General features: G+C 32.1%; 4 protein-coding genes and 1 long non-coding RNA gene across 10 annotated transcripts; 2 read left to right on the top strand and 3 right to left on the bottom strand.

The window, feature by feature from the left end:
* Positions 1-537: 537 nt before the first annotated feature.
* Positions 538-3,233, top strand: LOC149493529 (uncharacterized). Its single transcript, XR_016322423.1, has 2 exons — positions 538-1,295; positions 2,941-3,233. It is a non-coding gene; the product is annotated as an uncharacterized LOC149493529 (long non-coding RNA).
* A 1,868-nt stretch (positions 3,234-5,101) lies between these two features.
* Positions 5,102-9,552, bottom strand: LOC105638988 (zinc ion binding protein). 3 transcript variants are annotated; one of them, XM_012222919.4, is made up of 8 exons: positions 7,896-9,552; positions 7,457-7,512; positions 7,100-7,372; positions 6,759-6,995; positions 6,347-6,466; positions 5,975-6,103; positions 5,571-5,606; positions 5,102-5,306 (listed from the first exon to the last, which is right to left on the bottom strand). In XM_012222919.4, exons 1-7 carry the CDS (start codon positions 9,550-9,552, stop codon positions 5,586-5,588), a joined length of 2,493 nt encoding a protein of 830 aa, XP_012078309.1. In that variant the 3' UTR covers positions 5,102-5,306; positions 5,571-5,585. The 3 variants fall into 3 exon arrangements, with proteins under 3 accessions (XP_012078309.1, XP_012078310.1, XP_012078307.1); XM_012222920.4 differs by having other exon boundaries at positions 5,102-5,265; XM_012222917.4 differs by having other exon boundaries at positions 5,102-5,606.
* Positions 9,553-9,674: 122 nt separating this feature from the next.
* Positions 9,675-12,945, top strand: LOC105638987 (keratinocyte-associated-like protein). Its single transcript, XM_012222916.4, has 5 exons — positions 9,675-9,815; positions 10,200-10,358; positions 10,981-11,032; positions 11,918-11,984; positions 12,626-12,945. Exons 2-5 carry the CDS (start codon positions 10,203-10,205, stop codon positions 12,714-12,716), a joined length of 366 nt encoding a protein of 121 aa, XP_012078306.1. The 5' UTR covers positions 9,675-9,815; positions 10,200-10,202; the 3' UTR covers positions 12,717-12,945.
* Positions 12,946-13,391: 446 nt separating this feature from the next.
* Positions 13,392-16,505, bottom strand: APPR6 (Tetratricopeptide repeat (TPR)-like superfamily protein). 2 transcript variants are annotated; one of them, XM_020681276.3, is made up of 2 exons: positions 14,351-16,505; positions 13,392-13,737 (listed from the first exon to the last, which is right to left on the bottom strand). In XM_020681276.3, the coding sequence occupies exon 1, from the start codon at positions 15,896-15,898 to the stop codon at positions 14,456-14,458; it is 1,443 nt and encodes a 480-aa protein (XP_020536935.1). In that variant the 5' UTR covers positions 15,899-16,505; the 3' UTR covers positions 13,392-13,737; positions 14,351-14,455. The 2 variants fall into 2 exon arrangements, with proteins under 2 accessions (XP_020536935.1, XP_012078305.1); XM_012222915.4 differs by having other exon boundaries at positions 13,392-13,721; positions 14,351-16,502.
* A 1,350-nt stretch (positions 16,506-17,855) lies between these two features.
* Positions 17,856-22,348, bottom strand: TAPX (thylakoidal ascorbate peroxidase). Of its 3 annotated transcripts, none has more exons than XM_012222913.4 (12): positions 22,021-22,348; positions 21,823-21,933; positions 21,052-21,172; positions 20,880-20,980; positions 20,707-20,794; positions 20,379-20,446; positions 20,206-20,292; positions 19,250-19,324; positions 19,049-19,126; positions 18,869-18,973; positions 18,463-18,525; positions 17,856-18,160 (listed from the first exon to the last, which is right to left on the bottom strand). In XM_012222913.4, the coding sequence occupies exons 1-12, from the start codon at positions 22,258-22,260 to the stop codon at positions 18,008-18,010; spliced, it is 1,290 nt and encodes a 429-aa protein (XP_012078303.1). In that variant the 5' UTR covers positions 22,261-22,348; the 3' UTR covers positions 17,856-18,007. The 3 variants fall into 3 exon arrangements, with proteins under 3 accessions (XP_012078303.1, XP_012078304.1, NP_001295648.1); XM_012222914.4 differs by having other exon boundaries at positions 17,943-18,320; positions 22,021-22,347; NM_001308719.1 differs by having other exon boundaries at positions 18,008-18,160; positions 21,148-21,172; positions 22,021-22,260.
* Between the last annotated feature and the right edge of the window lie 5,553 nt (positions 22,349-27,901).

Genomic DNA, 27,901 nt, shown 5'->3' with positions numbered 1-27,901 from the left:
AGTAAACAACGATAGCCAGAGAGAGTTACTACTAACTACTAACGATAAATAACGATAACTATTCAGTTTTTCCTTTGCTAGGCGTAGGTCTTTTTTATATTCCGGTTTGAGAATGAAAGTATAGAAAGAGTTTTTTCCGAGTCGGAAAGTTTACAAAGGGAGGAAAATTTTTTTGTATGTGTAACGATAGCTACAACAACTTTCTAATACATTGAATATATTGGAACCTTGAGAAAATATTTTCACATGTTATGAAAGTATTAATTTTTCCATTCCGGTTAATACATTGGAACCTAGAGAAAATTCAAATCAAGTTTTATTATTTTAAATCAAACTAAGTTAGTTTCACATTAACAAATTAAATGTTGTAGCCAGCTGGACCCAAAAAAAAAAAAAAAAAACAAAACGCTTGTGTAAAAGTGAAACGATCCGAAAATTTTTTTTTTTTAAATTATTTATTTAATCATTTCACCATAAATTTTAACTAATAAAATCTAAGGGAAAATAATTTTCTTTGCTGCGAATTGAACATGAAAACTAAATTTAAACCATCAAACTCGTTCGAAAAACATGTAAATTAGTTAAAAACCCAATCAAAACCCATGATCTGGACCAAACTGAACTCAAATCACTCTGGAAGTCCCTAGAATATGGCAAAATTATTTTTTGGGTCCTATTTTTCTCTCCTCTCTCTCGTTCTTCTCTCCCTGTTGTCGCACGACAGCCCCCTCCCCTTCCCTCTGTTCTCCTGCCAGCGGCCATGGAATCCGGCAACCAAGCACTCGAACTTTAAGTGTTCGGCAAGAGGAACCCATCCATGATCTCCGTTCACGCAGCAAACGCCTGAAGCAAGAGAAATCGCACTCGAAAGCGTTGCACCCTATCGATTCCTTTTTCCGGCGATCCACGCCGTTTCTGGCAGTTTCAGGGCGAAGGACATGCACTGGTCGAGTTACCTCCCTCGGGCGAACATTTTCCCTCCATCGACTTCGACGATGTAGCTCGTATGGTGGAAGCGCCATTGAGGGCAGTGGCGCAGCGGCTGTCGAGCTTAATTTCGATTAGCTGTCTCGCCAAACTCATAAATAGACGATGGGTTTGAGCTCCTTGTAAGATTTCAAGCGTTTTGGTGTGAACCTTGTGAAAATCTGACATAGATCGATTCTCCGACCACCGTACACGGCGGCGCTAGCGAAGGTTTGGTGACTGGCCGGCGATTCTCCGGCGAAGTCCCAAGAGGCAAAATCATTTTCTCCTCGTGCGGATCGAGGAGAACGTAGTCCAATTTTCGATTGGTAGGCTCCTCATTTTATGTATAAACTCCAAATTTAAAATTATAAGTTGATTGCTTATTTAATCGAATACGATTCTTGTTAGGAAACCTCGATAGATTAATACATTTAATTCAAAAAATTTAGAATACAAGTCATTTAGAATAATTATTATGAATCAATTATTTAATTTTCGACGCATCGTGTAGCTAGGTAATTAATTTCCAACAAATCAATATATTTAATGAATTCTTTGTTGATTAATGAATTTGGTAGACTGTGGCTATAAGTTTAAGCTAGAATTTAGGATTTCTAAAAAATGACAGCTGCTACACGACTGATTCTTATAAATTTGGACCAATAAGGACCAAGTATGGGTGTGTTTTACTTTTCTTTAAGATGATATGAACTAAGTCTATATTGGAGGTAGGAATAGGTCTTTCATAATTTGTTGTTAATGTTAGAAGTTTTAATGAGTAAGATGGAATAAAGTGAGAATTATTTTGTAATGGCAACATGTATTTTGTTAATCTCTTTAAATATTTAATATTGAGTTTAAGGTTTTTGAAAGTGAGTTTGTTGGTAAGAGTAATAAGTGATAATCGTTAATTGTTGGTATTGTCGTGTAAAGGAGTATGGATATTTGATTTGATTGATTGTCTATGGATGGGTTATGTGGATTGAATGAATCATAGAGAGTATTTCACATTATCTTAGCAGGTAGAAAATCCTAATTTTAGGAGAGGTTCTGTCGAAATTTCGATAAAATCTACGCTAGATATATTTAATGATTACGTTAATAGGTTATTTAAAATAATTCTTTAACTCGATATATTTAAAATAGAGTACTTTATTTGATGCAATTCTCTCATCTCCTTCAAATGTCATTCCGTTTAAACTGCTGTAGTTTGTTCATTGCTTCAACAGGTTAGGACCCAAAATTAGAGTGTTCTTCCCATTTAGCAATGTAGGTAATAATAAATAGTATTTACCATTTGCATCCTACATAAGATCATTTTTATACAGAGCTTTGTCTTTAATTATTTATTTATCATTATTATTTTTATTTTTATTATCATTTATTTATATATTTATTTGAATTGGTATATGAATGTTTATTTGCGCTCTTGCATAACCATGTTTAATTATCTATTATGCTTGCAATTAATTGCATTGTTTGATTATCTGCGTTGCAACATTTATTTATCTTGTTTGCGTGGAATTGTGAGGGCAGTCTTTGATAACGTCGGCCATGTATGGGAGATCAGTGCCCCCGTGTGCATCTGATGATATGGATTATATGGAAAACCACAGGGTGACCTCCTATTGGTATGAAAAGAAAAGACAGTATAAAAAAAATGAGAGGGCTGGTCAAGCGAGGATTAGACCAGTCGACCATGTATAGGGATCGGCTTCCTGGTGCACATGTTATGAGAGGATGAGCCATGTGAGTACGACTTGTCGGGGGTTTCGGTGACACCACTGACCAATTTCCACTTGTGTGATTACATGAAGGTGTAATTACTTGTGGATGCTGATGTTGTGCCATATGCTTGATTGACTGTGTGTTCATTTTAGGACTTTGAAAGCATTTCGTGTGAATGCTTGTACTATGCAATAAATACTATTCATTATTAAACTCACACTTTTTTTTGTTTAACTTTTTCAGGAAGTAAATTCTTCTTTGTCCCGGTTAAAGTTCTGTTTCCTTCACTGCAGAGTTAGAAAGAAAATTTCCTAATTTCAGTAATTAATTTATTATATAGTTATATGTACGAGAACTTATTTATATTTATCTGTTAGTCAAACGTATGAAGATTTTTAGTTATTTATTTATGTGAATGCATGAATCTGTTAGCCCATATTAAAAATATTTTGTATTATAATTGAATCTGAGCTGTAAAATGTATAAGATGTTAGACTTGGGCCAAAGTATAATATAATTATGAGATTTATTATGCATGGTAATATGGGCTGGATGTTTGAAATTCATATTGATATGGTTGAATTTTAGTGGTTCAGGTTTATTACGGGTCTCGGAAGCCTTATGCTAGCAAAAGCTTGAAGTAATAATTCTTGATAGTCAAAAGCAATAAATTTTTGATAGCGAAAAACAATTAAAACCGACATATATATATAGTGGTATGATAAAACAAATTTCTAATTAGAATGGTAGTAAATGATAAATTTCTAATTAGAATGGGAATAAATTTGTAACAATAATAATTAGAATAGGATTAGATTAAAACTATAATAATAATTACCATACTATAAGTAACACGGTAATTAAATTGCATAATCATCATATTATAATTTAAATTGCATATTATAATTTATGGAATCCCAACGTTAGCTAGGGTTCAACAAATTTAATTGCATAATTCAATAATTATTAAATTATATATTTTTATTATGCAATGAATAATAGAATTAATATCAAACTTTTATTTATTGAACCCAACATTAATATTGATATAAAATTATATCAATATTTATATGAATCCCGAGTTAATATTTATTAAATATATAATAGAATTAAATTATCTTTATTGATATTTTTAATCGACAATAAACTATCAATAAAATTAAAAATTTACTAATTAGAATATGATTAAATTATCTTTATTGTCAATAAAATTTAAAAAATTAAAAGTTATCTCATTACAATAAGACTAAATTATCCTTAATAATATTTTTAATCAATTAGATTACGCAAGAGCATTTTAAGAATCCAATGTTCCCCATTCGTACTTATATATATATATATATATATATAGAGAGAGAGAGAGAGAGAGAGAGAGAGAGAGAGAGAGAGAGAGAGAGAGATTAATTTATCAATTACAAACTACTACAACTGAATAATGTATTTTTCAGAAGGTATAAATTAAAAAATCAATTTTTATAAATTACAGAGATTAAACATTAATTTTTTATTAAACATTCTAATGTGCCTATAATTTTTTTTGAAATTTTTAATAAAAAAAAAAAATAGGAAGGGAGAAACTTTTAAACAGCTTTCAAACTTTTACGGACTTTGTGTCATCATATTTAGACACAGCTTACTGCACTTGAGTCCACTCTCTCTACACACACACACACACACACACACACACACACACACACACATATATATATATATATATATATATATATAATATTATTTTAATATGTATATATATATAATATATTATTTTAATATGTATTATAAATAACAATATCAATTAAAATTTTGTATTATTTAATAATAGTTCTTATTTTCAAACAATTATAAATAAAAATGATCAATAAAATATTAATTTGAAAACACAGTTATTTTTTTGAGAATTTATTATTTTTGCAACATTAATATATTCCAAATACAATATAAATATAAGTCAACTTGTAACTAATAACAAAAGAACTCAAAAATATAACTTTTGAAATAAAATGAAATGATCACATACCAAAGGACAGCTTGCCTCCAGAGGTATCTTTCATTTATATTTGATCAAAATTAAGAAGTATATGATCTTAATATATGTAATAAAACTTAAAAATTATCATGGTGAATTTAACTTTTAATTTTTTTTTCCTTCTTTTTTCTTTTTTAAAGAAAAAAAAGACTTTATTGAGAGAGAATGAGAGGAATGTACAGCATAAAACAAATCTTCCTATATAATTCAACAGCCAATTATAAACATAACATAAAAAAAAACAAACTAAAAAAAAAAAAAAATACAAATCCCATGGACAATGATCAAGTTTTAATATTAAAGAGTCACATCTTGTATTGAACAATAGATTAATGTAAAGCAGGACAACAAAGCAAGAACAAAAAGTTTCAAATCCCATGTACAAGGATCACCAATCACATATTACTAAATCAATATGGTTTATATATATATGTACATCAGCATTACTTATCTACAGAAGACTGTACACAGTTCTGATTCTAGGATTCAAGATTTGTTGCATTCTGCTTCATTTCAGCAGTTGGTATCATGCAGCAAGATTTCTGTCAGGCACACCATAATGTCAATTTGTAATTCCACGATCCTACGTTCGAAAATGAATTCTAGTTTAAATTGTAGGTAAGAGCCTGAAAACTTTCAAGACATGTGGTTAGAACCAGCCCCGCCCAGTTGTTTACACGGGCCAGGGTTGGGACACAACTACATACTCCAAAGTAAGAGTTTCATCACTGCTGGAAATATTGTTGTCAGTCAAACAAAGATGGAATGATTTCATATTATGATATTAATACCAACCAGGAGCACCTCGCTTTTGATTGAGCTAACAAGAAAATAGAATAGTTGTTACCTGGTCAGATTTTGGTCACACTCCATAGTAATAGACCTGGTGCAATACAGCAAGGAATCACTAATCAGCATTCGATTCATGGTAAATCTAAAAGCTTAGATACAAAGCATATATGTGTATGATACTAATAAAATTTCTGAATGGTGGATATGATCCACAAATTTGATGGTTTGTATTGAATATAAAGGCCCCATTTATGTCAAGGTCCTGTACAGTCTACTAGCAAAACCAAATATGTGGGACCCAAAAAAGACGGGAATCGAGTATTTCATGAGTTCAGACAAAAGTTATAAGAATAATGAAGATTTCAAGATCATCAGTTTGAGTTCAAGCAAATATGAAAATTGCCTTGAACCTTATAATAAGTGTGGTAAAACAAAGCGTGCAAAGTAGAAAAAATATACCTTGATGGTCCTATCACCATGACCAACAAAAAGCTTTCCTTGCCGGTATAACAAGGACGTTACAACAGAACTGCCAGGGATTGATCCAATGGATCTGACATCTACTTGAAATTCATCTCCTGACAATTCCTACCATCAATGCAACATTGATCAGGTTATGAGAAGATGAAGGAGATCTGGAACTTTCCAAGAAATTAGTCCAGAAAGAAAAAAACTAAGATAATATGAATACACCAAAATTAATTTTGGAAAGCTGAGAAAAAGTTCCAGATGCGTATATTAAAATTTTAAAATAGAAGAATATCACTAGAAAATCAGTTTGCAAACTCCATCAAATGCTAAAAGATAACTTGAATATTTGTTGCCAAGTACCTGTACTTTGATAGTTTTGTCCCAACCTCCAGTAAACAGGCATCCTCCTTCCATATCAATAGCAAATACTGCACCACTATGGAGTTGCATGGATTTCATAAACCTATCATTCCTCCATACCTGAGGATTGCAGGTGATTTCATTCATGAATTTGTTCTCAAAGGAAAAGGAACAGCAATGCATAAAGGATTTGCAATCTAACTTCAATTTACTCTTGGAGTGTGATTTTATTTCTGTGCTCACGATTTAGTGTGGGGGGAAAGGGGTGGGGGGCGGTTGGTGTTATAGCACATATCATGACCTATGTTCAGTACAAATTCATGCAGCATCTAAGTTCTCAAGCACAAATCATTTGGTATCCACATATGCATTAGAACAAAAGGAAACTCATAAGGACAAGAGCATATACAACCTTTATATGTCCACTTTCATGTGCTGCAACAAGTGTATTCTGGCGAATAATAATGGACAAGACAGAGGTCACAGTTCCTGGTATGTCTTCACCTAACACCGTTAAAAGACTATGATCACTTAGACTCCATAGTCGAATGGTTCCATCCCAACTCCCACTATAGAGAACCCCATCACATGCTGCCAATGTGGAAACTACCGATTTATGACCATTCATAGTGCTTGATAGAATGCCATCCTAGATGAAATAAATAAACAAAAAACAATAACATTAAAATCATGTACATTCATCTATGAAATGAAGTGTATAGGGTGAATCAAATACGCAGTGCAAAGCTTTACCTGCAATGACCATGCTTTGACTGACCTATCTCCACTTCCAGTATAAAGATATCCATTTCCTACCGTGGTCAAGGCATGAATGCCACTATATCGCCAATCTTTTTGCTCATACCATCTCTTTAATGGTTCTTTCCTAAGAGGCAGAGTAACACTCCAAAGAAATATGCCACCTCCACTATCACCACTTATGCATAAAGGTTGTTCTTCGTCAACATAAACAAGAGCCATAACTTTATCTTCATGACCTTTAAATGTGTGTACATGGGAGAAATCCTGGAGGAAGAAAAATTGCTGCAAATAAGCTTAAATTAAAGAAATGGGAATAACAAATTTTACTGTGATCTCTATAGTCAATACCTGCAAGGACCAGACGAGAACTGACTTATCAAATGAGGAGCTAAACAAAAATCCTCCTAGAAGAGCAAAGCAATTCACCCTTTGCATCAGAAAAAATACATTTTGCATAAATTTCATAAGTGAATATCACATAGAAGCTCCCACTACATATCATCTAATAAAAGCAACAATGGCCATCTTTGCAATTAAAAGACAAGCTCTTGGCTTGCATTTTCTGGAATGGAGTAGGACAAAGCAAAGATAATTGATGCATGAAAATTTAAACAAAGAAGTATCAGAATTTTCATAAATCATAAGTAGAAATTCACTCCCGAGTAATCCAGTGACCATTTGACACAAAATAAACTGAGCATTAACAATACAATGTTATGAGAGGGATAGTATCTAACTGAAAAAGCACAATTTTGCAACCTAAAAGCATCAATTGAGAATTGCACACCTCCAATGGCTAATGCTGTAACACAGTCAAGATGGCCCCGCATATCTCTCGATTCAACTTTTCCCTCCAATAGGCCCTCAACTAAATGTTTATCAGTCCTCACCTCTTCAACTTGAACTAGGTTTCCTCCAATGCTGCTTCCTGCTCTCACCACCTCAACTTTATTTAGTACTTGTGATCTTTTCTTAGGCACAAGAGACAATTCACCAAGAACCAAGTAATGTTCCTTGCTCCAATCATGAATAGACCCATCCAATCTAAGCATGGTATCAAACTGATTTCCAATAATTAACTCTCTAACACATTTCCACACATTAATCACAAGTGGACGACTCGCTGGATCAAAATTCAAACACTTGCGTAGAATCTGCTGCAATGGTTCAAATTCCTCTCCTAATTTACTTCCCAATAGAGAATTTACTTTCTCTGTCAAACCCACGTAAAGACCTAAACAATTCAAACCATTCTCTTCACTTACTTTTGAAATGAAATTATCCACATAATCAACTAGCTCTTCGACAAATTGATTCCCAATAACAAGTCTAAGAAAAATGCAAGCCAATGACCAAACATCTGAGCTATGCACGACCTGATATCTGAAGTTATCACATTCTGCATCTATGCCCTCTTTCTTCAATATCTCAAACAACACCTCTGGACTGACAAAGATTTCTCTTCTAAAAAATTCACTTACCAATTCTCCAATTTCTTTAACACCAATCCCTTTCCCACAACAACCAGCTTTTATGACACACTCATGAACTACCCTTCCAGTTACTAAAACCTCACTCAAATTCAGATTCACATGTCCAAAATCATCCAATTCGAAGCAAGAAAGACTTAAACAACCCATAAATAATCCTTCCCAATGTGAAGCATATACAGCTTCACACATTTCCATACCCATCATTGAGAAACTAGACAAACCATCATTGCTTAAACCATTTTTAAAGTGGGACAACTGATCCAAAACAGTCAAATTCAATCTCTCACAAACTAAGTACAAAAAACCATCTTCCAAATCAGGCCACAAGCCGTAAACTTTACAAATTCTAAACTGTTCTGAACATATTTTCAAAATCAAACCCACTTCCTCTCTTACCTCCTGTTTCATCCAACACAAAAAATTCATAATCCTAGCTCCATAAGTCAACTGAAAAACAGACCCACACCCATTAACAAGTAACAAACCATCAACAACCTTAACAAGTCTCACCTTTTGATTACCCTTCTTTAAAAATCCGAACCCTTTCTCTTTCTCCTCAATCAAGACGGCGTCTTCCGGGAGAACCCAATTCTTCCAAGTGGCATAAAACTCATCAGGCCATAAACGAGAACCACAGTCAACGTAATGATGAAGGTCTTGAACGCAATTCTGTAACTTCTTCTCGGTTTTCTGGGGATTCTGAAACTGAGAAGAAGAGGGGACGAGTCTAAGAAGGTCAATATTTTTGGGTAGAGAAGAGGGGCCTTGAGATGGAAACTTGACGAGTTGAACACACGCCGGGCAGCGAATAGTTTGAGGATACTTTTGAGGTAAGCTTTTAAGGCATGACTCACAGGTTGTATGTCCGCAGGCGAGTACGCGTGGAATTGTACACTCTCCGTCATAGGTTTGCAAGCAAACTGGACACTCTGGTACATCTGTTGACTCCATTGCCGGTTGATGATCGCCACTACACCGAGCCAAACTCTACTGCTCTCCTTGCTAATTTGCAGCATTCGCCATTCGAAGTCGTTCAATACTTGAAATTTGAAAATAAAATTTTGCTCTCCTACTAAACGACAGCGTTTTCAGCTTTGTCGTTTTGATGTCAAAATAATCCAGTGACCTTATACCTAGTTCATTTTACTCCGGTTTGTCTCGTTAGACTTGAGAAGCTCAACGCAGAAGCTCGGAAAGGGATCTGTGTATCTAAGGTATGGCTTGAGCTCCCCAAATCTCCGCTTTTCTTATTTTACGGCTGGATTTTCTAAAAATAGATCTCCATTTGGTTTCCGAGAAAATGTAGCAGTATCGAAGAAGGAAAATTTGAAACTTCCAAACATTTGGATTTGCATTATTGATTCGATTATTATAATTTTCACCTGCGTTTATGATCTGATGATTCTATGCTTGATTTACACATTATCGCATTCGAAAGTAGATTTCTTTGCCAATAAGGTTCATTAGATTTCGATTTCTGTTTCTGTTTTTCATTGTAAAGTGTCGTCTTGAATTAACTACATAATTCGTTTTTCTGATAATTGACCGTTTATCTGATGCTTTATATATATATATATTGGTATTTTTGCTATATGAAGATCATGGCAGGGCCAGGAAGTTCCATGCTTTACTCCTTTCTTTTGTTCACTGTTATTCTTTCACTTCAAGAGATGTATAGAGGAAAATTAGCATCAACAGAGCTATTTACTATACTCGGAGGCTTTATCAGTTCTATCCTATTTCTTGTGCTGCTAACAGTGAGTTTAAAGCTTGGGAGCCCCTTTTTGTTATGCCGTTTTTTCTGTGTATATATATATATATATATATATATATATATATATATATATAATCAGTATGTATTATCATGTTATCTCTGCTCCAATGTTTTCAAAGTTGTTTTCTTTTTGCTGGATATATTCCTTGCTGGTGAAATTCCTGTTTATAGTTATGATTGTTTTTATTATGAGATTTCCTCTCTATTTTTCTATTTCATTCCCCCTTTTCCCTAGTACTCTTGCCTGTTGTTGTAATAATAGTAATAATATAAAATCTTGTACCTCTTTTTTCTCAATTTTGCTTAGGAATTTTCTGTTTTTCTCCAGACCGTGTATCTGCATATTAAGTTTGTTGCTGTTCTTTTAATGAAAGTTTCTTGCTTCCTTTTAGTTCAATTGATTATTTTACAAAAATGCATTTGTTCCTTGACAAATGTTTCAACATTGTATCTCTCATCACACCAAACGTCAGTGATGAACTTATTTAAATCTTGTAGTACTCTATTCCAAACCAACTAGCACAGTTGTGCTTTTCAGTTGGTTTGTGTCTTTCACAATAAAAGTTGTATAGATAATGATATGCATTTGCTGGGTTGTTATGCAGTTCCTTGGGAATTTCCAGGAAACGTGTGGCTTGAAGACTGGATGGGGCACAGGTACATGCACTCTTTCTACGTATTTCTTGCCTTATCTTTTTAGTTCGTTGCTTTTGGCTAATGGAGCTGCCATTGATTAAGTACCTGAAAGTGTAAAATGTATCTTAATAAGATATCCAACACATTTCTCTACTTTTTGTTAATTCTAGAACATTTCTTGTGCCCCTGGCATTTGTTCAGGTAATGATCTTTCCCGGCTCAAATACAACTGTGTGCTTGTCCATTCCTTTGTAACTGAGTCACATTGGTTGACCTTCTTCCCTTATTTTCATTGATTAAACTCATTTTAATTTGATCTTAAATCATAGACTGTACCTTGCATTCTTGCAATTAATTTCAAAATGACACGGTGGAGCACAAAACAGTTTTATTCTCAGTTGCTAGCAAATAGAATTTTTTTTTTTTTTTTTTTTTTTTATAACTTGAACTGACTCGAAGGATAAGAATAATATGACAACTTAGCAAAATAAAAAAAAATATATATTAAAATTAATATTAAGAGCTGGAAATTTAATGTTAAATACCTTTTCCATGGCATTGGCAATTTAATCTCTTCTCCATAGCGCATACAGTTATTTAAATGGCAATATTTGGAGGGATGGTGGCATGGTTGGCAACCAGGGCCGAAGTCATGAGATTTTCCATCTCCCCCCCCCCCCCCCCCCCCACAACCCCCCTCGGGCATTTTCAATGACTTCTTTGAACTACTCTAACTATAGGTAGTTGTCCTAATAATTTAACGGTGCATCAAGATGCCTTAGTTTTCTTTTAATTAGTACCACACGCACGAGCACCATCTGGATGCACCTGCTTTTGAGTTTCAGCATTTGTTGAACTGCATTTTGTGTATGGTAGTTTCTTATGTTTTCTTCTTCCATTTTGCAGTTGTTCTAGCAGAAGCTGTTGCTCTAATTGCAGCTGGCACTGTTCATCGAGTTTGCATCACAACATGGTAATGTTAAGATGGAATTAATGGTTTTGTGTCTCAATGGACATTATTGTTAATGCAAGATAGTATGAAGAGTTAGGTGGACATCCTTTGCACAAGAAGTTCTCTTGGATTCAAACTCTTTAAATCAAAAATAGCAAGTTTGTTAATTAAAAAATGCATGTAAATACATTCATCATTGAGAATCTATAGGAATGACCTATTTGATTGACCAGAATATTTGCATAAAAAAGTTAAAATCAGTTGTCCTTGTTACATTTTACACATTGGCGTGTAGTGGGGTTTTACACAATTAATTGAGTAAATATTTAAATATTGAAAGAAAGTGCAACTGTTGAACCACATAATCTATTGCATGTGATGGTTAGCTTACTCTTTCAAATGTGCATAATGTTGATGTTACTCGAAATTGAGATACATTAAATTTAAGATTTCAACATGGACATTCTAGTCTTGAATCTCATATGTTTAAGCTGGATTGCAGTTATCTATAGCAGATTGATTCTATCATGGGATTATAATCATAAAGATAAAAGATCCAAGAAAGCATCATTTAATCAATATTGCTAAATGGAAAAATGAGTTTGAATCTCCTGCAAAAGCATGCTACTAACTCTATTCGACTAATTTTCCACTTGATGCAGTTTCTTGTTCTCAGTGGCACTACTGTACGAGGTCAACAAACTTTCAGGGACGATACTAGCTAAAAGTGAATCTAAAACAAGAAGGCACTAGGGGGATGGCATAATATAATGATATTCAGTTTTATCATCTTACCATGCTTTGTCTAAGTGACTTGATATCCATTAGTTATTTATCGGCAGTGCCAAATCTGGAATTGTTCATCTATATGGTTCCAGAAGATCTTAGATGGAACTTATTTTTCTGCTTTCTTGAAGAAAAAATATAGTAAATTTTGTTAGAATATTTTTGCTTCTGAAGTTATTTCTGCTTCTGTGATTCAGTTGATTGTGCTAGTGTTTTCCAGTATGGGTGATCTGATAGCAAGGTTGTGTGCAAGAGTTTTTTTTTTTTTACCCAATGCTCGAAGCTTCTCACGTTAGTGGACCTATGGGAGTGTTGATGGCAGAAAATTTATGAATTTCAAAGACCAAAGACCAAATTTAGTTACTTCAAGACCGAACAACCTTTTGACATTGCTGATTTTTAACTTGCAAAAAGAAAAAAAGAAAGTCAAATATATTTGAACATCTCAGTAAAAGAAAAATTAATTAATGACAAAAGTTAAACATTTTCAAAAAAACAACTACAGGATAATTTGTTTGTTTATCGATTCTTTTTGTTGATTGGTGAATATAAATGACATCATGAAAAATATCGAAATAATCAATGGGATGATTTACTTTCTGTTCTGTAACCAAATTTCATAAATCTAAAAAATGCGAAGGCTTTGAAGGCACAAAACATATCAATAGAAAACTGCTTCACTGTCCTTGGATTACATGACCAAATATATTGAGGAGGATCAGTTTGTTTGATCGCTGAACCTAACCAAGTCAACTATGAGTAGCCTCAATTTTGCCTTCGCCACAAATAATACAACCATTGTGTATTACATCCCTCTCCATTAATTGCTAGAACTTGTGTTTCACCAGAGCTGTCAAAGCTCCTTTTAACCTGACACTTCCAGCAATAAGTAGCAGGTTTTTCTTTGATGAAAGATCAAAAAAATAATTATTGGACTCCATTAGCTTCATTTCCTTAGATTTCTATCTGCACCTGCAAATTCAGGCACCTGTTCAGAAATTTCTCAGTGTTCAATGTTAAATTTTATGTAGCATTAGAGCGGCTGAATCAAATTTAGAAATGTGCTAATAAGTACATTTATTTTATCGTTCTGGAGCAAAAGAGGGTGTATCATGACAAAATCAGGTACATCATCTAGCATTAATTCCAAATAAAATGGAAATTGTGCCGATATGGAATGTCTTACCTACTTTAAGAAGCAACAAGCAGGTAAACTACAAGGCCAGACCCCCGCACATAATTCCTTTTGCCATTTGTTTAGTCAAATAATTTCTTTAATCTATTACATTGGTACAAGTACTAATTGATGATGGCATGCATAACTGTGTGTTTGTGAATATCAATAGTTGAAGCTTGACGTGTATAACAATTGACCTGTAATAAGCTTATGATATTCTTAAGAGAGTCCCATTAAATTAATGAAACATTTAATAATGGAGAATCACAGTATATGGCTGGCAATTACATGAATGTGAAATTCAGAGCATGGGATCAATTGAACATGTGAATCCTCTCTTTAATTTAGCACTCAAGTTAAACTGTTATAGATAGTATTCAGAAATAGCAGTATTCCCAAAAATCAATGCTAAATAAAAACTCACCTGCAAAAATGATCTTCTCTCTTAAATACTGAATAGTTCTATGAATAATCTTCTCATTGCTGGATCAACGTTGTTAGCAGCCTTTAGTTGAGCAAAAACAGTCCATCAATCCCATAAAGGCTCCTTGACAAGGACATTTACTTTCTCCTGGAGAAATTTCACTACATCTTCTCTTCCTTCTTTTATAAGCAAATGCCTTAACCTTCCAAACGTCACACCTGAAGGCCGAATTCCCTTTTCTATCATCTCTTCGAACAAGACACAAGCCTGAGAAGCATCACCCTTCTCGCATAATCCATTTATAAGCACTGAAAAAGTGTGCATGCTTGGAACAAATTCCTGTTTCTTCATGTACTTCCACATATTAAGAGCCATCTCTAAATTATTCTTTTCACAGAACATTTTTATCATCATGGTATACGTGTCTGCATCTGGCATGCATACCTTGATCATCTTTCGGAATACCTTAAAAGCCTCATCAGTCGCTCCATATCCAATTAAATTAGACAGAATGATGTTAAAGGTTCTTGAATTGGGTTTCACACCCTTGCAATCCATATCATTCAGGACCCTGTACACATTCTTAAATTTGTTTGCTTTACAAAAAGCGCCAATAAGGGCATTGTATACAGCCACATCAGGCATGATTCCATTCTTTTCCATCCGTAGGAATGTATCAACAGCATCTTCAATCCGATTTTCTATTCCATATGTATGAACCAGTATACTATAAATAAAAGATGTTGGCTTACAAACGGTGGAATCCATTTTCCCAACAATGCTAAGGGCTTCATCGACCCTTCCAGCCTTGCAAAGAATATCCACCATGATACCATAAGTCACGATATCAGGGCTGCAACCCATGTCAACCATTTTTCTGAAAATTTCCCTCGCCTTAGGTAGATTAGGAGCTTTTCCCCATCCCTCAATCAAGATGCTAAATGTTTTAGAATCAGGAACAAATTGGTCCTTCATACTGTCAAATATCTCTTGAGCTTTCCTCACATTCTTGGACTTGCATAAAGCACTAAGCAAGCCATTGAATGCAGCTAAGTTCGGGGGCACGCCATGCTTGTCCATGACATTAAACGTGTAAACAGCTTCCTCCAGCTTTTGAGCCCTAGCATACTGTCTCATGATAATGCAAAATGTCTCAACATTTAGCATTCTCTTACTTCTCATGGCATTCACAACATCCCACATGATTTGATACTGTCTTATCTTGCCCAAAGACTCTATCATGGTTTGGTAAGCCCTAATGCTATGCGTATAGTGGCGTTGCTTCTCTGCCCATTCAAAGAACCGATACGCCACCATACCCGCATTCTCAAATTTCTTAAGAACATTCTCAACTATTTCTGGTGAAACCCTGATACCATTTTGATTCAATGCAGTATCAAGAGTTACTGCTGGCGTGGACATCATGAGTTTATATATCTTTTTCGTTACATCTGAAATTTCACTTATGGGTTCACTTGAACTGTACCTTCTAATTGATATATACCATCCCAGATATAACTTATTTGTATGATTACTAATTGTACTCATATCAAAGAAACAAATTGACAAGAAGAATATCTATCTGACGCAGGACAGACTTAAAATTAGTATGTTACAATGCGATTCCAAAACCAGAGATTGAAACGAAATGCTGTAACGCATGCCTAATTGTTTGAGGCCTTCTATCAAACAGGTTGTGCGCAAAGAGATAGCATTATAACAAAATTAGAGAGAGAGAGAGAGAGAGAGTTGGCAATACCTAAAAGAGAAAGGCTCGAAGATCTTCCTTTCCGATATGGAGTTACAATGAATTATACCGCGACAATTTGAAGCAATAATGTTAATCGTGCTATGGATTGAATGAAGAAACAGAGAACGCGGAATGTTATAAGTTATAACACAAGACGCCCATCGTAGCAGGGAACAAAATTTTCAAAGCAAAACAAACAAAAATCCCAAGTAAATGTGGGGTCTAATGTCATTCCCTAGGGTTAGTTTATATTAACATATTACCACAAAATATATATATTCAGAAAAAACGTTTCTTTGAATGTCCCAAAGCAACTGGTGCTAAAATGGAAAACGAAAGAAAATGTGGTTAGATGTTGGGTGAATAAACAGTGATATAAGACCTGCGTGGGCCACTAAATTTTTATTTCAATTTTCTGGTTCTCCTATTCCTTCAATTTGCAATCAATATTCAGATTGATTTGTAAAAATTGAAGGAATCGCAGAACCAGAAAATCGACATAAAAATTTTTATATGGATGAACCAAAATCATGCTTTGAATTACTCTTTTCCTCTAGGAATATAACTTGTTTTAGTATGATACTACCCCCCACAAATATAAGTAGTTGATTTGAGAATATTTAGGGATAATTAATAATAAATTTTCAATTTTAGCCTTATTTATATATTAAATTCAATAAGGATAATTTAGTCAATTAATGAATATTTTATTATAGCTTAATTAATTAGTCAAATTAATCAAATTTTTTTTCAGGGAATTCAAAGTCTTCATTAAACAGCCCAAATATTTTGGCATGACAATGTTTTGAAACCATTGAGACATTGAGTTCATGAGACATAATCTCGCAAATCGCAAAATTCACACCATTTCTGCCGATTCACCAATTATTTACAAAAGCACATCTTTGACGCCACTAATGCTTTCAAACCAGGCGAGATGTAAGCCTTTCCACTTCACCAGCTCAAATCAGTCCATGAGTTTGTCACTGTAGCTAACTACTGTTGTTTCAGTTATATATATATATATATATATATATATTAGTTTGCTTTCTCAGGGAAACGGAGAAGGTTAATTATTTTCGCTAGCTTAGAAATGCACTAATTCTTATAACATCCACCTTTCTAAATTCAATGTCAAGAAATTCTCTCTTCACAAAAATCAGTCAGTTATTTATAATTTCTAGCACTTAATAATAATACACAGATATCACACTTTGAACAATGAATGGAAATAATTGTTACATAATTGCAATGCATATCAAGTAATATTTCTTCAACATAAATCAAGATTAACAATACAGTCATCCAAAAAATTTTAGGGGAGGGAAAACCATGTAAACAGTGTTCTTTTTGCTGGACAGATCAACGAAGACCTGTGTAGTATCTCCAGTTCGAGTACTCGAGTCCTCCATTAGCTATATTAACAACAAAATTGAATTCCATGTGATGAAGAACTAAAAGCAATCAAACTTAACCGCGAAGAAAGGATCAGTCAAGATATCACTGATGACACAATAACAGTGCAACTTTCCAAACAAGTGGAAAGTTCCCAAAAGATAATTTTTCAATTAATGGATGCAGCACAAAAGCTTTATGTCGCCTATGAACCCCATTTCGAAAGATGGCTAGTACAATGGATTTAATTTCACATAAATCAAATGTTAGTTAAAGAAACTACTACATCTAGTTACTAAATGATCCAAAATTCAATTCCAAAGGAGTTATTATAGATGATAAAGATAACGCACACACTCCTTGATAAATATGAAAATTAGACTTTGAGACATTTCACTCATTCACCATTGCCAGAGTTATCATCAGCTGAACATATGAACATACACGTTGAAAACCAATACCATTTCATTAATGATATCATCAAGATGAAAAAAATTAAAAAAAAAAAAAAATCAATTTCCAAGAAGGGACGTCAAAATTGCTAGAACAGCTATCACAATCATGATATTTAGAAAATAGTTAGACTGTAGAGGCTTATCTGGACTTCCACCAACTGCTTCATACTCTGCCCGTATCTTCTGCTTCATAGCATCTGACAATTCTCTCTGCAACGCAAATAAGCAACACAACACTTTATTGAATTTTATTCCTTTCTTCTTCAGTTAGACTGCCAAGTTTTAGGTGTGATTTCATAGGATTGAAAAGCTTGATCTTGTATTATTTTAAAGATACGGCACTAGAAATCAAGATACTTGTTTCTTAATCCTGCAGCAAATCATGAAAACCAAAAAAAAAAAAAATGAACTTCTTGCAAAAGTTTAAACTCCTCCACAAAAATCTCATGTGTGACCAAGAAAAGCTAGATATTTCGAATAAAAAAATCATAATGATTCTCATATATTACAACCTTTCCAGTTGAGTATTTGGCTGCTACAAACTTCTCTCCTGCAACACCATCTAGCACAATACCCTGATCATCAAATTCACCAATCAGTTTAGTTACCAATTTGTTCCCATTCTATTATTTTTTATGATTGAATTGCTCAAGGTACATTGCCATACATCATCAATCAAGGGTTAGGTTAGGATAGCCCAATAATTCTTTACGTCAGCCACAAATAGTCTCATCTTGTTTTTTGTAAAAAATAAAAAATAAACAAATAAATAATATACAGTTGGTTAAAATTCAGGACCTTCCAAAAATTTTCAAGGTAATAGCATTAATTATTAGAAAATAAAGTTAGGATAAACTATAGAGTTCACAAAAATCTAGAATGAAAAGACAAGCATTCAAAATAGTTATTATGACAAACCTCTGGAGGATCAAATTTAGCACCAAGGTTGCTTAGTTTGGCATGGGCTTCCGCATAATCTTTGAAGAATGCCTCCTTATCTTCAGCATATTTCTCGGCATATACCTGCAAGTTCTACTGCTTAGCTACCAAGAATATCCCACCTTGTGAACATTGTATTCTCAAACATAATTAATTTACCCTGAACGAAGGATCATCAAAAAGAACAGCATCAGTTGGCAATACAAGTAGATCTTCATCCTTCTTTGCTTTGATATCCTGTAGGGATAAATCATATTCAGCCACAAAAAAAAAAAAAAAAAAAAAAAAAAAAAAAAAAAAAAAAATCTCTCCCACAAAAAATTTCTTGTTACAATATGGTTGCAGGTTTTGACTTCAAACCTTGAAGTAGGAGTTGTCAAACTTCAACCATTCTACTGTCCAGGATTGTCCTCCTGGTGCTCCTGGCCCATTTTTCTGTCATAAATAGACATAATAAGAATCTCTAATTCCATCCATCATTGCTGAGTTTGAAAGCTATTCCTATTATTATTATTATTAGTTAATTCATTTGCGAGCTATACTCAATGCATTATATGGGAAGAAACAGCAAGACCTACATAGGAATTGCAGAAACAAACCAAAATACCTATATCTTACATCAATTGCACACTAGTGCATGCACATAATATTCAACTGGCAAAGATGCTATAGAAGTCAAAAGGCTTAAACATAGATTTTAAGGATAACAAAATAAAATACCCATATCAGTAAACAGAAGCAGTAAAGGAGAATTAGCATGTCATACTGTCTGTTTCCACTTTTTTCTTAAGATAATCAGCTAGCAGTCAGGCATTAGAAGTAGTTGCAATGAGCCTGGTAGTTTGGCTAACACCAATTACATCTTGAACTTTTCAAGGCAGGAAAATTAACACAGTAACCAAGTTTTGAGCACCTACATTCTTATGAAGCAGTAATTTTGAAATTTTATCCTCTAGTGTTGCTCTTAATAAGCAATAACATAAGTGTAAAAGGCACCGTGTTGATTAATAATTAATCATTCAGTAGGATAATGAGGAAAATTCAACGCAATGATCCACAGTGAGAGTCTATTGACACATCAATGTGCACACGTGCATGTGTATGTGAGAGAGCATGAGACAAGGGAGAGATAGCTCTGATAACAGCTAAATGAATCTTTTGTTTCTTGTATGATAAAGCACAATGAATTGCATGCTAACCATTTTATGGCTAAAACTTCAATGCTCAATTGAAGATCAGATATAACAATGTCCGCAAAAACAAAACAAAAATAAATTCTACTTTATCTAATTAATTGGAAGACTATGGTTCAATACCGTATACTTTGTCTCTGGTTTTCCCCAGCCACTGCGATCTGGTCTAGACCTCCCCAGAGTGTGCGCGCCAGATAAAGCAACTATTTCCTGCAGATAAAATAAAAAAGTTCAACAAATACTAGATACATATCAAGATAGCTTCAGTGATAAAGAATACATATGATAAAAGTTACCTTATCATTTAATCCCATTCTGTAGAAAACTTCTCGTAAATGATCAGCAGGACTAGGCGGACCGGCACCTAAGCATCAACGTAATATGGTCAATCAAATATTTGCTAGACCCCAACCATTTCATTTACAGAACATAAATACATGACTTTGACTCATTTTTTCTCCTATGTACATTCTTCTGTTGATGTTTCTAAATTTAGGCCATCAACTGTACTGGTAGCAGCATGTCACAAAGAAGCTGCATTTTGTACAGGAGGCAACAACAGAGGAACATGCTCTTTTTTGTACAGAAATAACACAAAAAAAAATGCAAAATTAATTTACTCACTGGGAAGCCTTCCCTCTTCGGGACAGTCTTCAGGTGCTGAAACATCCACCCTTCCATACTTCATGGGGAGTTTGGGGCCCCCAGCTTCCTAAAATTGCAAGAGCAATTCAATAGAATAATTTGTGCGATCAATTGAAACATCATACTATCTCCATATTAAGAGAAATAAAGACCTCTATAGCAGTGGCACTAGCCAACTGAAACAAATCTGCATATGTCACACCAGAATACTTGTCCTTGATTGGCTGAAGGAGTTTCAAAGCATTTACCAGCCCTGAAACGCCAGCTCGTCAGGAAGAAATATTATAAACCAAGCTAAAGTTACACATGATATGAAATAACTACCTGCATTCGCTGCATGTTTTAGCTCAATTTCAAATCTGAGACTTCCATTGGCTCCACCTCTTTTTGGCCACTCCTCTATGTTCTTGTTGTATGTACCAGCATCATGCCATCCCAGTCGAACCTGTAATTATAAGCATTTTAGTGGGCTTGAGCATCAATGCTGTGCGGCAACAAGTAATTCAGCTTAATGGCTTGAGCATCAGTATTCTTGAAAATGAAATAATTATAAGATACTCGCAAACAGCAAATGAGATATAATACAGGAAAGTTCCACTGTTAAATAAAGAAACATATATTCTTATACATATTACAGATTTTATGTTCAAGTTGCCAACATTACATTTCCATTTATCCAGCGCAAACCAATTGGTCTTAACGCATTAACGATTTAGTCAAATCATGTTCTATACATAGGATAAAAAATAATATTCACGTTTTTTTTTTTTTTCTTTTTTTGTAACTCTATTTTCATGCACTTAAAAAATGAATTTTAAGAAATATTCTGTGTGTGTCCTCAGTTGCAAGAAACATACGAAATATTCCAAAAAATTCTTCATCTAGGAATTTTATATATGCATATAAGAAGTGCTTGTTGAGAATTGAAGTGCAGAACGACTATGATCCAACATAACCACACTCTCACAGAGCACATCCATTCAAAGATTCAATCAAGAAAAATCGAACTCGAAGAAGGCAACAGCAAAATTAACACACAGATCAAATCATGAAGCAACTATACAAATTTAAGTGTAATAGTAAAAGAAAACATACCAAAATAGGATGACAAAACGTAGATTTAAGAAGCTCTTTGATATCTTCTCTCGCACTCTTCAGCTGAGCAGGATCCGACGCTGCAGTCACCGTGCTCATCGCCGATACCGTCTACACACAACAGAAAACCAAAACTATCAGATAAACAGCCATAAAAAATCCACTAAAACAAAGATGCTTCACTACAAGTGTACATACCTTATTGAAGAAGACACGAGGTACGAGAGGAGAAGATCGGAGACATTTGAGAGGAGAAAAAGAGTAAGAGGAGGAGGAGGAGGAGAGAGATAGAGGAGAGAGAGAGGAGGAAGAGGTGGCTGAGTGGAATGCGATTCGGGCCCGAGAAGCGGAAGGGAGAAGGCGAGAAGAGGCGGCGCCACTAAGCGAAGCCATTGGCGACGATGGTGATAGTTGCAAGTGTAACAAGGAGTCTGCCATTTGTACTGCACTTTGCTAGCACTTTTATTTGTTCCTCTCGTTTCGGATTAGTGGCCCTGGCGTATGGCACGCACGCATATTTGCGACATGTTTGGTAGTTGGGTTAGGTTTATATAGTTCGCGTTTGTGACTTGCTGTCTTTATCCCATTCTCAAAAGCTACTCACGTTATTTAAGCCTTTGACTGTTGTGTTTTGTCAAGAAAATTGAACACTTACCATACGATTGTCCTTATTCCTTTCACACGCATTAACATGTGCAAAACATCCTTATTCCTTTCACACGCATTAACATGTGCAAAACAACCTATAAGAATTTCTATATTTTTTGGACTATTAAACTTGTCTAGACAGTGCACTCATGCACTAAATTGATAAAAATAGAGATTTTAGATACTGTTTTCATTTTATTCTTTTCGTTATTTAAGTATATTGTCAAAAACATCATTCATTTGAATCTTTTTTTTCATTGATTTAATCAATAAATAGATTCATAAATACAGTATAAATAAGTCGGTCCTTTTCTTAAAACTATAAAATTATAATAAGCATAATTTAAAAATCAAACTATTGAAACAACTAATTCAATTCAATAATAATCTTAAAATTTTCAAATTTTAGTTTTGTAAAAAGAAATAATCTATTTAAGCTCGTTTGTTTCTGTAAAATAACTTGCAGAAAAATAATTTGCTGAAAAATATTTTCATGGGGAATATTTTTTTTGATAAATATTTTCCAAATGACTTATTTCTAGTTATTTGTTGTAATTTTGAAAATTAATTAAAAATATTAAAGTTTTTATCTCATAAGACCATAAAAATATTAATTATAATAGAAATTTTATAATTTATAATTTTTATTGTTAAATATGAAAAGAATGAAAAAAAATATATAGATTATAAAAGCTACCGGTGGCTGGTGGTGGTAAACGGTGACTAATAGTAGTGGCTATAATGATTAATAAATTAAAAAATATAGATTTATAAAGTTTGTCAAAGTCCAGAAAATATTTTACTCTCTCGAAAATAGGAAATTGTTTTCCTTAAAAAAAAAACTTAATTTTCCTTTGACCAGAAAAATATTTTCTATTTAACTTATTTTCTTAAACGCTTCAAATGACAGAAATTTGTGAAAAATATTTTTTTATAAATTATCTTACGGAAATAAATGAAGCCTTCATTTTATTAAATTTAAAAATAATTAAAACTGAATCCAGCCAATTCAAAATTAGATTAGATAACAACTGATAGCATGAATTATGGTGAAGTGTGAAGTATAGCTCATTGGGTACAGCCCGCCTTGAATAAATTAGATCAGATGAAGACAAAATTGAATAATAAAAGCCTCCAAATTTCATTGATTCCATATCTTTATTTTTAAAATTTGGCCAGCCAGTGTTGAAATTTCTTCCGTCCAATAAAAAAAAGAAAGATGTCACCTTAAGCAAATTTAGTTCGAAAGATGTAAATACAATAAAATAAAACAATGGTTTATGCAAATATAATTGGAATTTAGTTCACATATATGAAACTAAACAATTATCAAATAAATTATTGGTAATTTTTAATTAATTGTGAACTAAAAAAATACAACGAAATTCAATTTAACTTCTATAGATTTATAATCTAATAGTTATAAATAATTATGTGTATTTATAAATATTAGATTTATTACTTTGGTTATGTGTATCGTAAAGCCAAATTTCGTATTCGGACACAGGTTCGGACTTAATTTGAGTTTAACCTTTTCAAGTTTTTTTGAACTTGAATAATTCACGAACCGACTTGACTCATTTACACCTCAGGTCTAACAGTAAACTAGAACCCTTTTGACAGCTAAGTGCAAGAACTCGGATTGAATTTAGTTTCACTATATATGAATTTTATAAAACTATTTTTTCCAGAATAAAAGAAAATCTTCTTTTATATGAAAAATAAAATATATATTTTTAAAAATAAATTTCATAAACAAAGGCATTCTTTCTTTTCTGTATTGAGACTTTTGAGTGTTGAAGAAGGAATTTGAAGCTGCGTCACTTTCCACTTGCCAGTGGTGGCGGCTTCAGACTTGTTCAAAGATATGGTCGCTGACTACCTGTAATTCAAGCACACATCATTAGTTTTGTTCATTAAATAATTTAATGTTTCTTTCTTTTGCACCACCCAAGAAATATAATAATATAAAGTGTTTGAAAAAAAAAAAGTATATGAAATTTATTTTTTTAGAAAATAAATTATATTAAAATTTTTTATTTATAAATAAAGTTTCATGTTTGAATTAATTGTAAAATTCATTTTAAAGATATAATTTAACTATATAATTTTTACTTAAAATTTATTAATTCTAAGAGTTTTACCCTTAATAAGTTTATAGTTGATTTGAAAATTCAGTATGATTTGGTTTCATTTGAGTATAATCAAATCTACAAAATTAAAAACTATAGAATCATAATTAGATTTTTATTTATATCATATATAAAGATTATGAATTTTATGGAATTTATTTATACAGAGTAATTTTTTTAAGGACTTGTTAATCTCCTAAATACATATATAAAGATTATTTTTTAAGAGAATACACATATGAGACAAACACATTTTTTATCAAAACTATAGTAATTTTGATAAAATGTACTAATTCATAAATTTCACATACATTCAACTCAAATTATAAGAATTCCATTTCACATGGAAATAGAAAGGAAAATTAAACTTTTTTTATATAAAAAAAAATAGAATTTCCTAGGTAGAAGACTAAGCCAAATAGATGGATGGATGAAAAAATATTAAATGAAAGAAAAAATTTTGAGAAAAATAAAGAGGGAAATAATTTCCAAATGTGTTTTTATTTTGTTATTTTCTTCTTTTTTTTAATATTTTTTAGCATTTTTTACTATTGATGAGAGAGATTCAAGTTAAATATTCATTTATCACTAAATTAAATGCAATAATTTTAAAAATATTATTTTTATTTTGTATACTTATTTTAATAAAATATAAATAAATTATATAGCATAACATAAATATAATTATATTTATTATCTATTTTTAAATTACATTTTAGGAAATAAAAACAAATAAATTTCTACTTATGAATTTGTTTCATAAATGATTACGTGGAATTCAATTGAAATACATGTTTTAAATTAATAATACCAAATATGAAAATTTATTTACAAATAAATTCTATATTTTAAACTCATTTATCCAAACGGAGCATTACTCTTTCTAAATAAGCGAGATAAAACTTAATTTATTGATATTTTCTCCACATTCTTTCTTTAAAAAAAAAAAAAAAAAAATTCAAATAAGACTTCAAATTGGAGAGAAATAGGTCTATTTGCACGTATGGATGCAAATAGGCAATTCATAGATTGGCATAAGAAAGCCATGCTATCACATAGCCAATTTCATTTAGTAGGTTGTTGGGCTTGGTCTTGGGCTTGGGCTTGTTTTGACTAAATGATACTTTCATTCCCCATGAAATACACTCTTTGAAGGTATTGCCAATTTACCACAGTGGACTGCAGTAAAAAATGAGACCTATTTTTCATGCTTAAATACTTAAAAATATCAATTTTAACCTATGTTTTAATTATAATGAAATTTTCTCTTTCAAAAAAAAAAATTATAATGAAATTTTAATTTTTAATAAAAAATAATAAAATTTAGTAGATTATTTCCAATTTTAGCCATCAACTTAACTCTATCCATTTAAATTAAAATTTGCTTATGTAAATTAGTTTTTGCTAAAAAAATCCTAAAATAATTTCAACTCTTTCAACCGATAAAGTACTTGTATATCGTTTATCTCAAAAAAACTATTTAATTCATAAGATAATGTGAAGTAATAATAATATAATTGTAATTGGCATCGATGGGTAGCTGATAGCTGGTGGCTAATAATATTTGAAAAGATCTATCAATTTGATTAGACTTGAACTAACAGTAATGTTAAGTAATGTTGAGCGATCATTTGTTTAATTGTTCATTTCAACTTAGTGATAGAATCATAAATTAAAGTTAGGGGCTAAAAAAATTTCAAGAGTTAAAAGACTCGAAATTGAAAAAATTTACTATTTTAATGGATAAAATAAAAAAATTTTAATAGTTTATAGGTGATTTTTTTTAAAAAAAAAAAAAATTGGGGGCGATGGTCACCCCTAACTCCATCGATGTATTCATAGATAACTGATAGTTGATGGTGGCTAACAACAGTTAATTATGAATGTTGATATTTAATAAGATTTTAGCTAATAGCTTCAACCCTCAATGGAATATCAAGGATCTCTTCTTATTTAGAGGTAGGGTATGATTTAAGGTAAAGACAGTGGGCTCCTACTCATTGATTTTTTAAATCTCAATTCAGAATTTTTTACATTTTAATCCATATTCCTACATTAATTTAAATTTACTCCAAATAAATTTTACTATTTTTTCCAATAAATTATTACCTTTATATATTATCCTTGCTAACGAAATTTTCTAATCTACCCCCTAATTAGGGTCTCAAGTTTGAACTCTGATTATGAAATTCCTTTAAATATTCAGGAGAGGCACTTTGTTTCCTTTCATGGATATATCCGACGTCAATACATATTAATCAAATGAGTGTCTTCGATACTAGATGGTTTTTTTTAAAAAAAAAAAAAACACTTAAAAATATTTAAACATGAAGATAGTTATTCTTTTAAAAATATTAATTTTTTAAAATATTGAAAAAATGATTTAAACCTGAATTTATTATAATATCAGATATGTACTTATCACTATGCATTGAATTTCTTATTAAATTATGTGAAACCTCACGCCTTGCGCTGATTGTTTTAATAGTTTATAATTTATAAATAAATACATGTCAAATATTTGTTTGGCCGTGAATTGTTTTATTGTTATTGTAATTTATAAATTATTTTTAGCATACATTATTAAAATATATGTTTTTCCTCCACATTGCTTTATTAGATTATAAGTAATAAAGTAAACATTTTAAAAACCAACCATTAGTTACTCCAGTGGAATGAGTTGTTGGATCCATTAAGTAACATCCAGGATTTAAACTCTAGTGTTGTGAATTGAGAAAATTTAGTTGAGAGGATTGCCTTTATAATGACCTCTGCATAATCCGAACACCGATTAATCGGTTATGGTGGATGATGAGTGATTTAAGTTAATATTTTAAAATATAAGTGATTAGGTATTTGAATTTTTTTAATGTATTAAATGTTTTCTTATTTAAATTAAATTAAAAAAACTTTTAAATTTTGTTGTTATGGTAAACATTTAGAAAATTAATATATCATAATGATGAATTGAAAAAAAAGAATTCAAACATTCAAATATATAGATTCAACTAATCCACCTAGATTTTAATTAGAGTTCATAATTCAATTAGATGGATCAACAACCAATCAAATTCAACTTCTCATGTTTCCTTTTAGGCTTTAAATCAAGTGAAGTTTCATAGTGTGGTACCCAAGATATCAATTCAAAACTTCGAGAGAATTTTAAATTATTTGGAAAAAGGTGACGTTATCTAATTAAAATATATGGATAAATGAAGAAAAAAAATATATTTTGCACTAAAAAATTAAGTGATAATTATCTAGTTGTTTAATAATTAATTTGTACATGTACATGTATT

This window comes from Jatropha curcas, chromosome 9 (genome assembly GCF_041381405.1).
Source record: "Jatropha curcas cultivar XTBG-Jc1 chromosome 9, XTBG_Jcur_1.0, whole genome shotgun sequence".
NCBI lineage: Eukaryota > Viridiplantae > Streptophyta > Magnoliopsida > Malpighiales > Euphorbiaceae > Jatropha > Jatropha curcas.
Note: the sequence above shows the minus strand (reverse complement) of the source record. Positions and strands in the feature narration are given on the sequence as shown.

Coding starts and splice junctions, on each gene's coding strand:
- LOC105638988 (XM_012222917.4), bottom strand. CDS start 9,552: ATGGAGTCAACAGATGTACCAGAGTGTCCAGTTTGCTTGCAAACCTAT. Junction 6,467..6,758: donor ATGAAAGTGGACATATAAAG/GTTGTATATGCT, acceptor TGCAATCCTCAG/GTATGGAGGAATGATAGGTT. Junction 6,104..6,346: donor ACAAAACTATCAAAGTACAG/GTACTTGGCAAC, acceptor CATTGATGGTAG/GAATTGTCAGGAGATGAATT.
- LOC105638987 (XM_012222916.4), top strand. CDS start 10,203: ATGGCAGGGCCAGGAAGTTCCATGCTTTACTCCTTTCTTTTGTTCACT. Junction 11,033..11,917: donor GAAGACTGGATGGGGCACAG/GTACATGCACTC, acceptor TCCATTTTGCAG/TTGTTCTAGCAGAAGCTGTT. Junction 11,985..12,625: donor CGAGTTTGCATCACAACATG/GTAATGTTAAGA, acceptor CACTTGATGCAG/TTTCTTGTTCTCAGTGGCAC.
- APPR6 (XM_020681276.3), bottom strand. CDS start 15,898: ATGAGTACAATTAGTAATCATACAAATAAGTTATATCTGGGATGGTAT.
- TAPX (XM_012222913.4), bottom strand. CDS start 22,260: ATGGCAGACTCCTTGTTACACTTGCAACTATCACCATCGTCGCCAATG. Junction 21,173..21,822: donor CGTTTTGTCATCCTATTTTG/GTATGTTTTCTT, acceptor TTATAATTACAG/GTTCGACTGGGATGGCATGA. Junction 20,293..20,378: donor GAATGGGATTAAATGATAAG/GTAACTTTTATC, acceptor TTTTATCTGCAG/GAAATAGTTGCTTTATCTGG.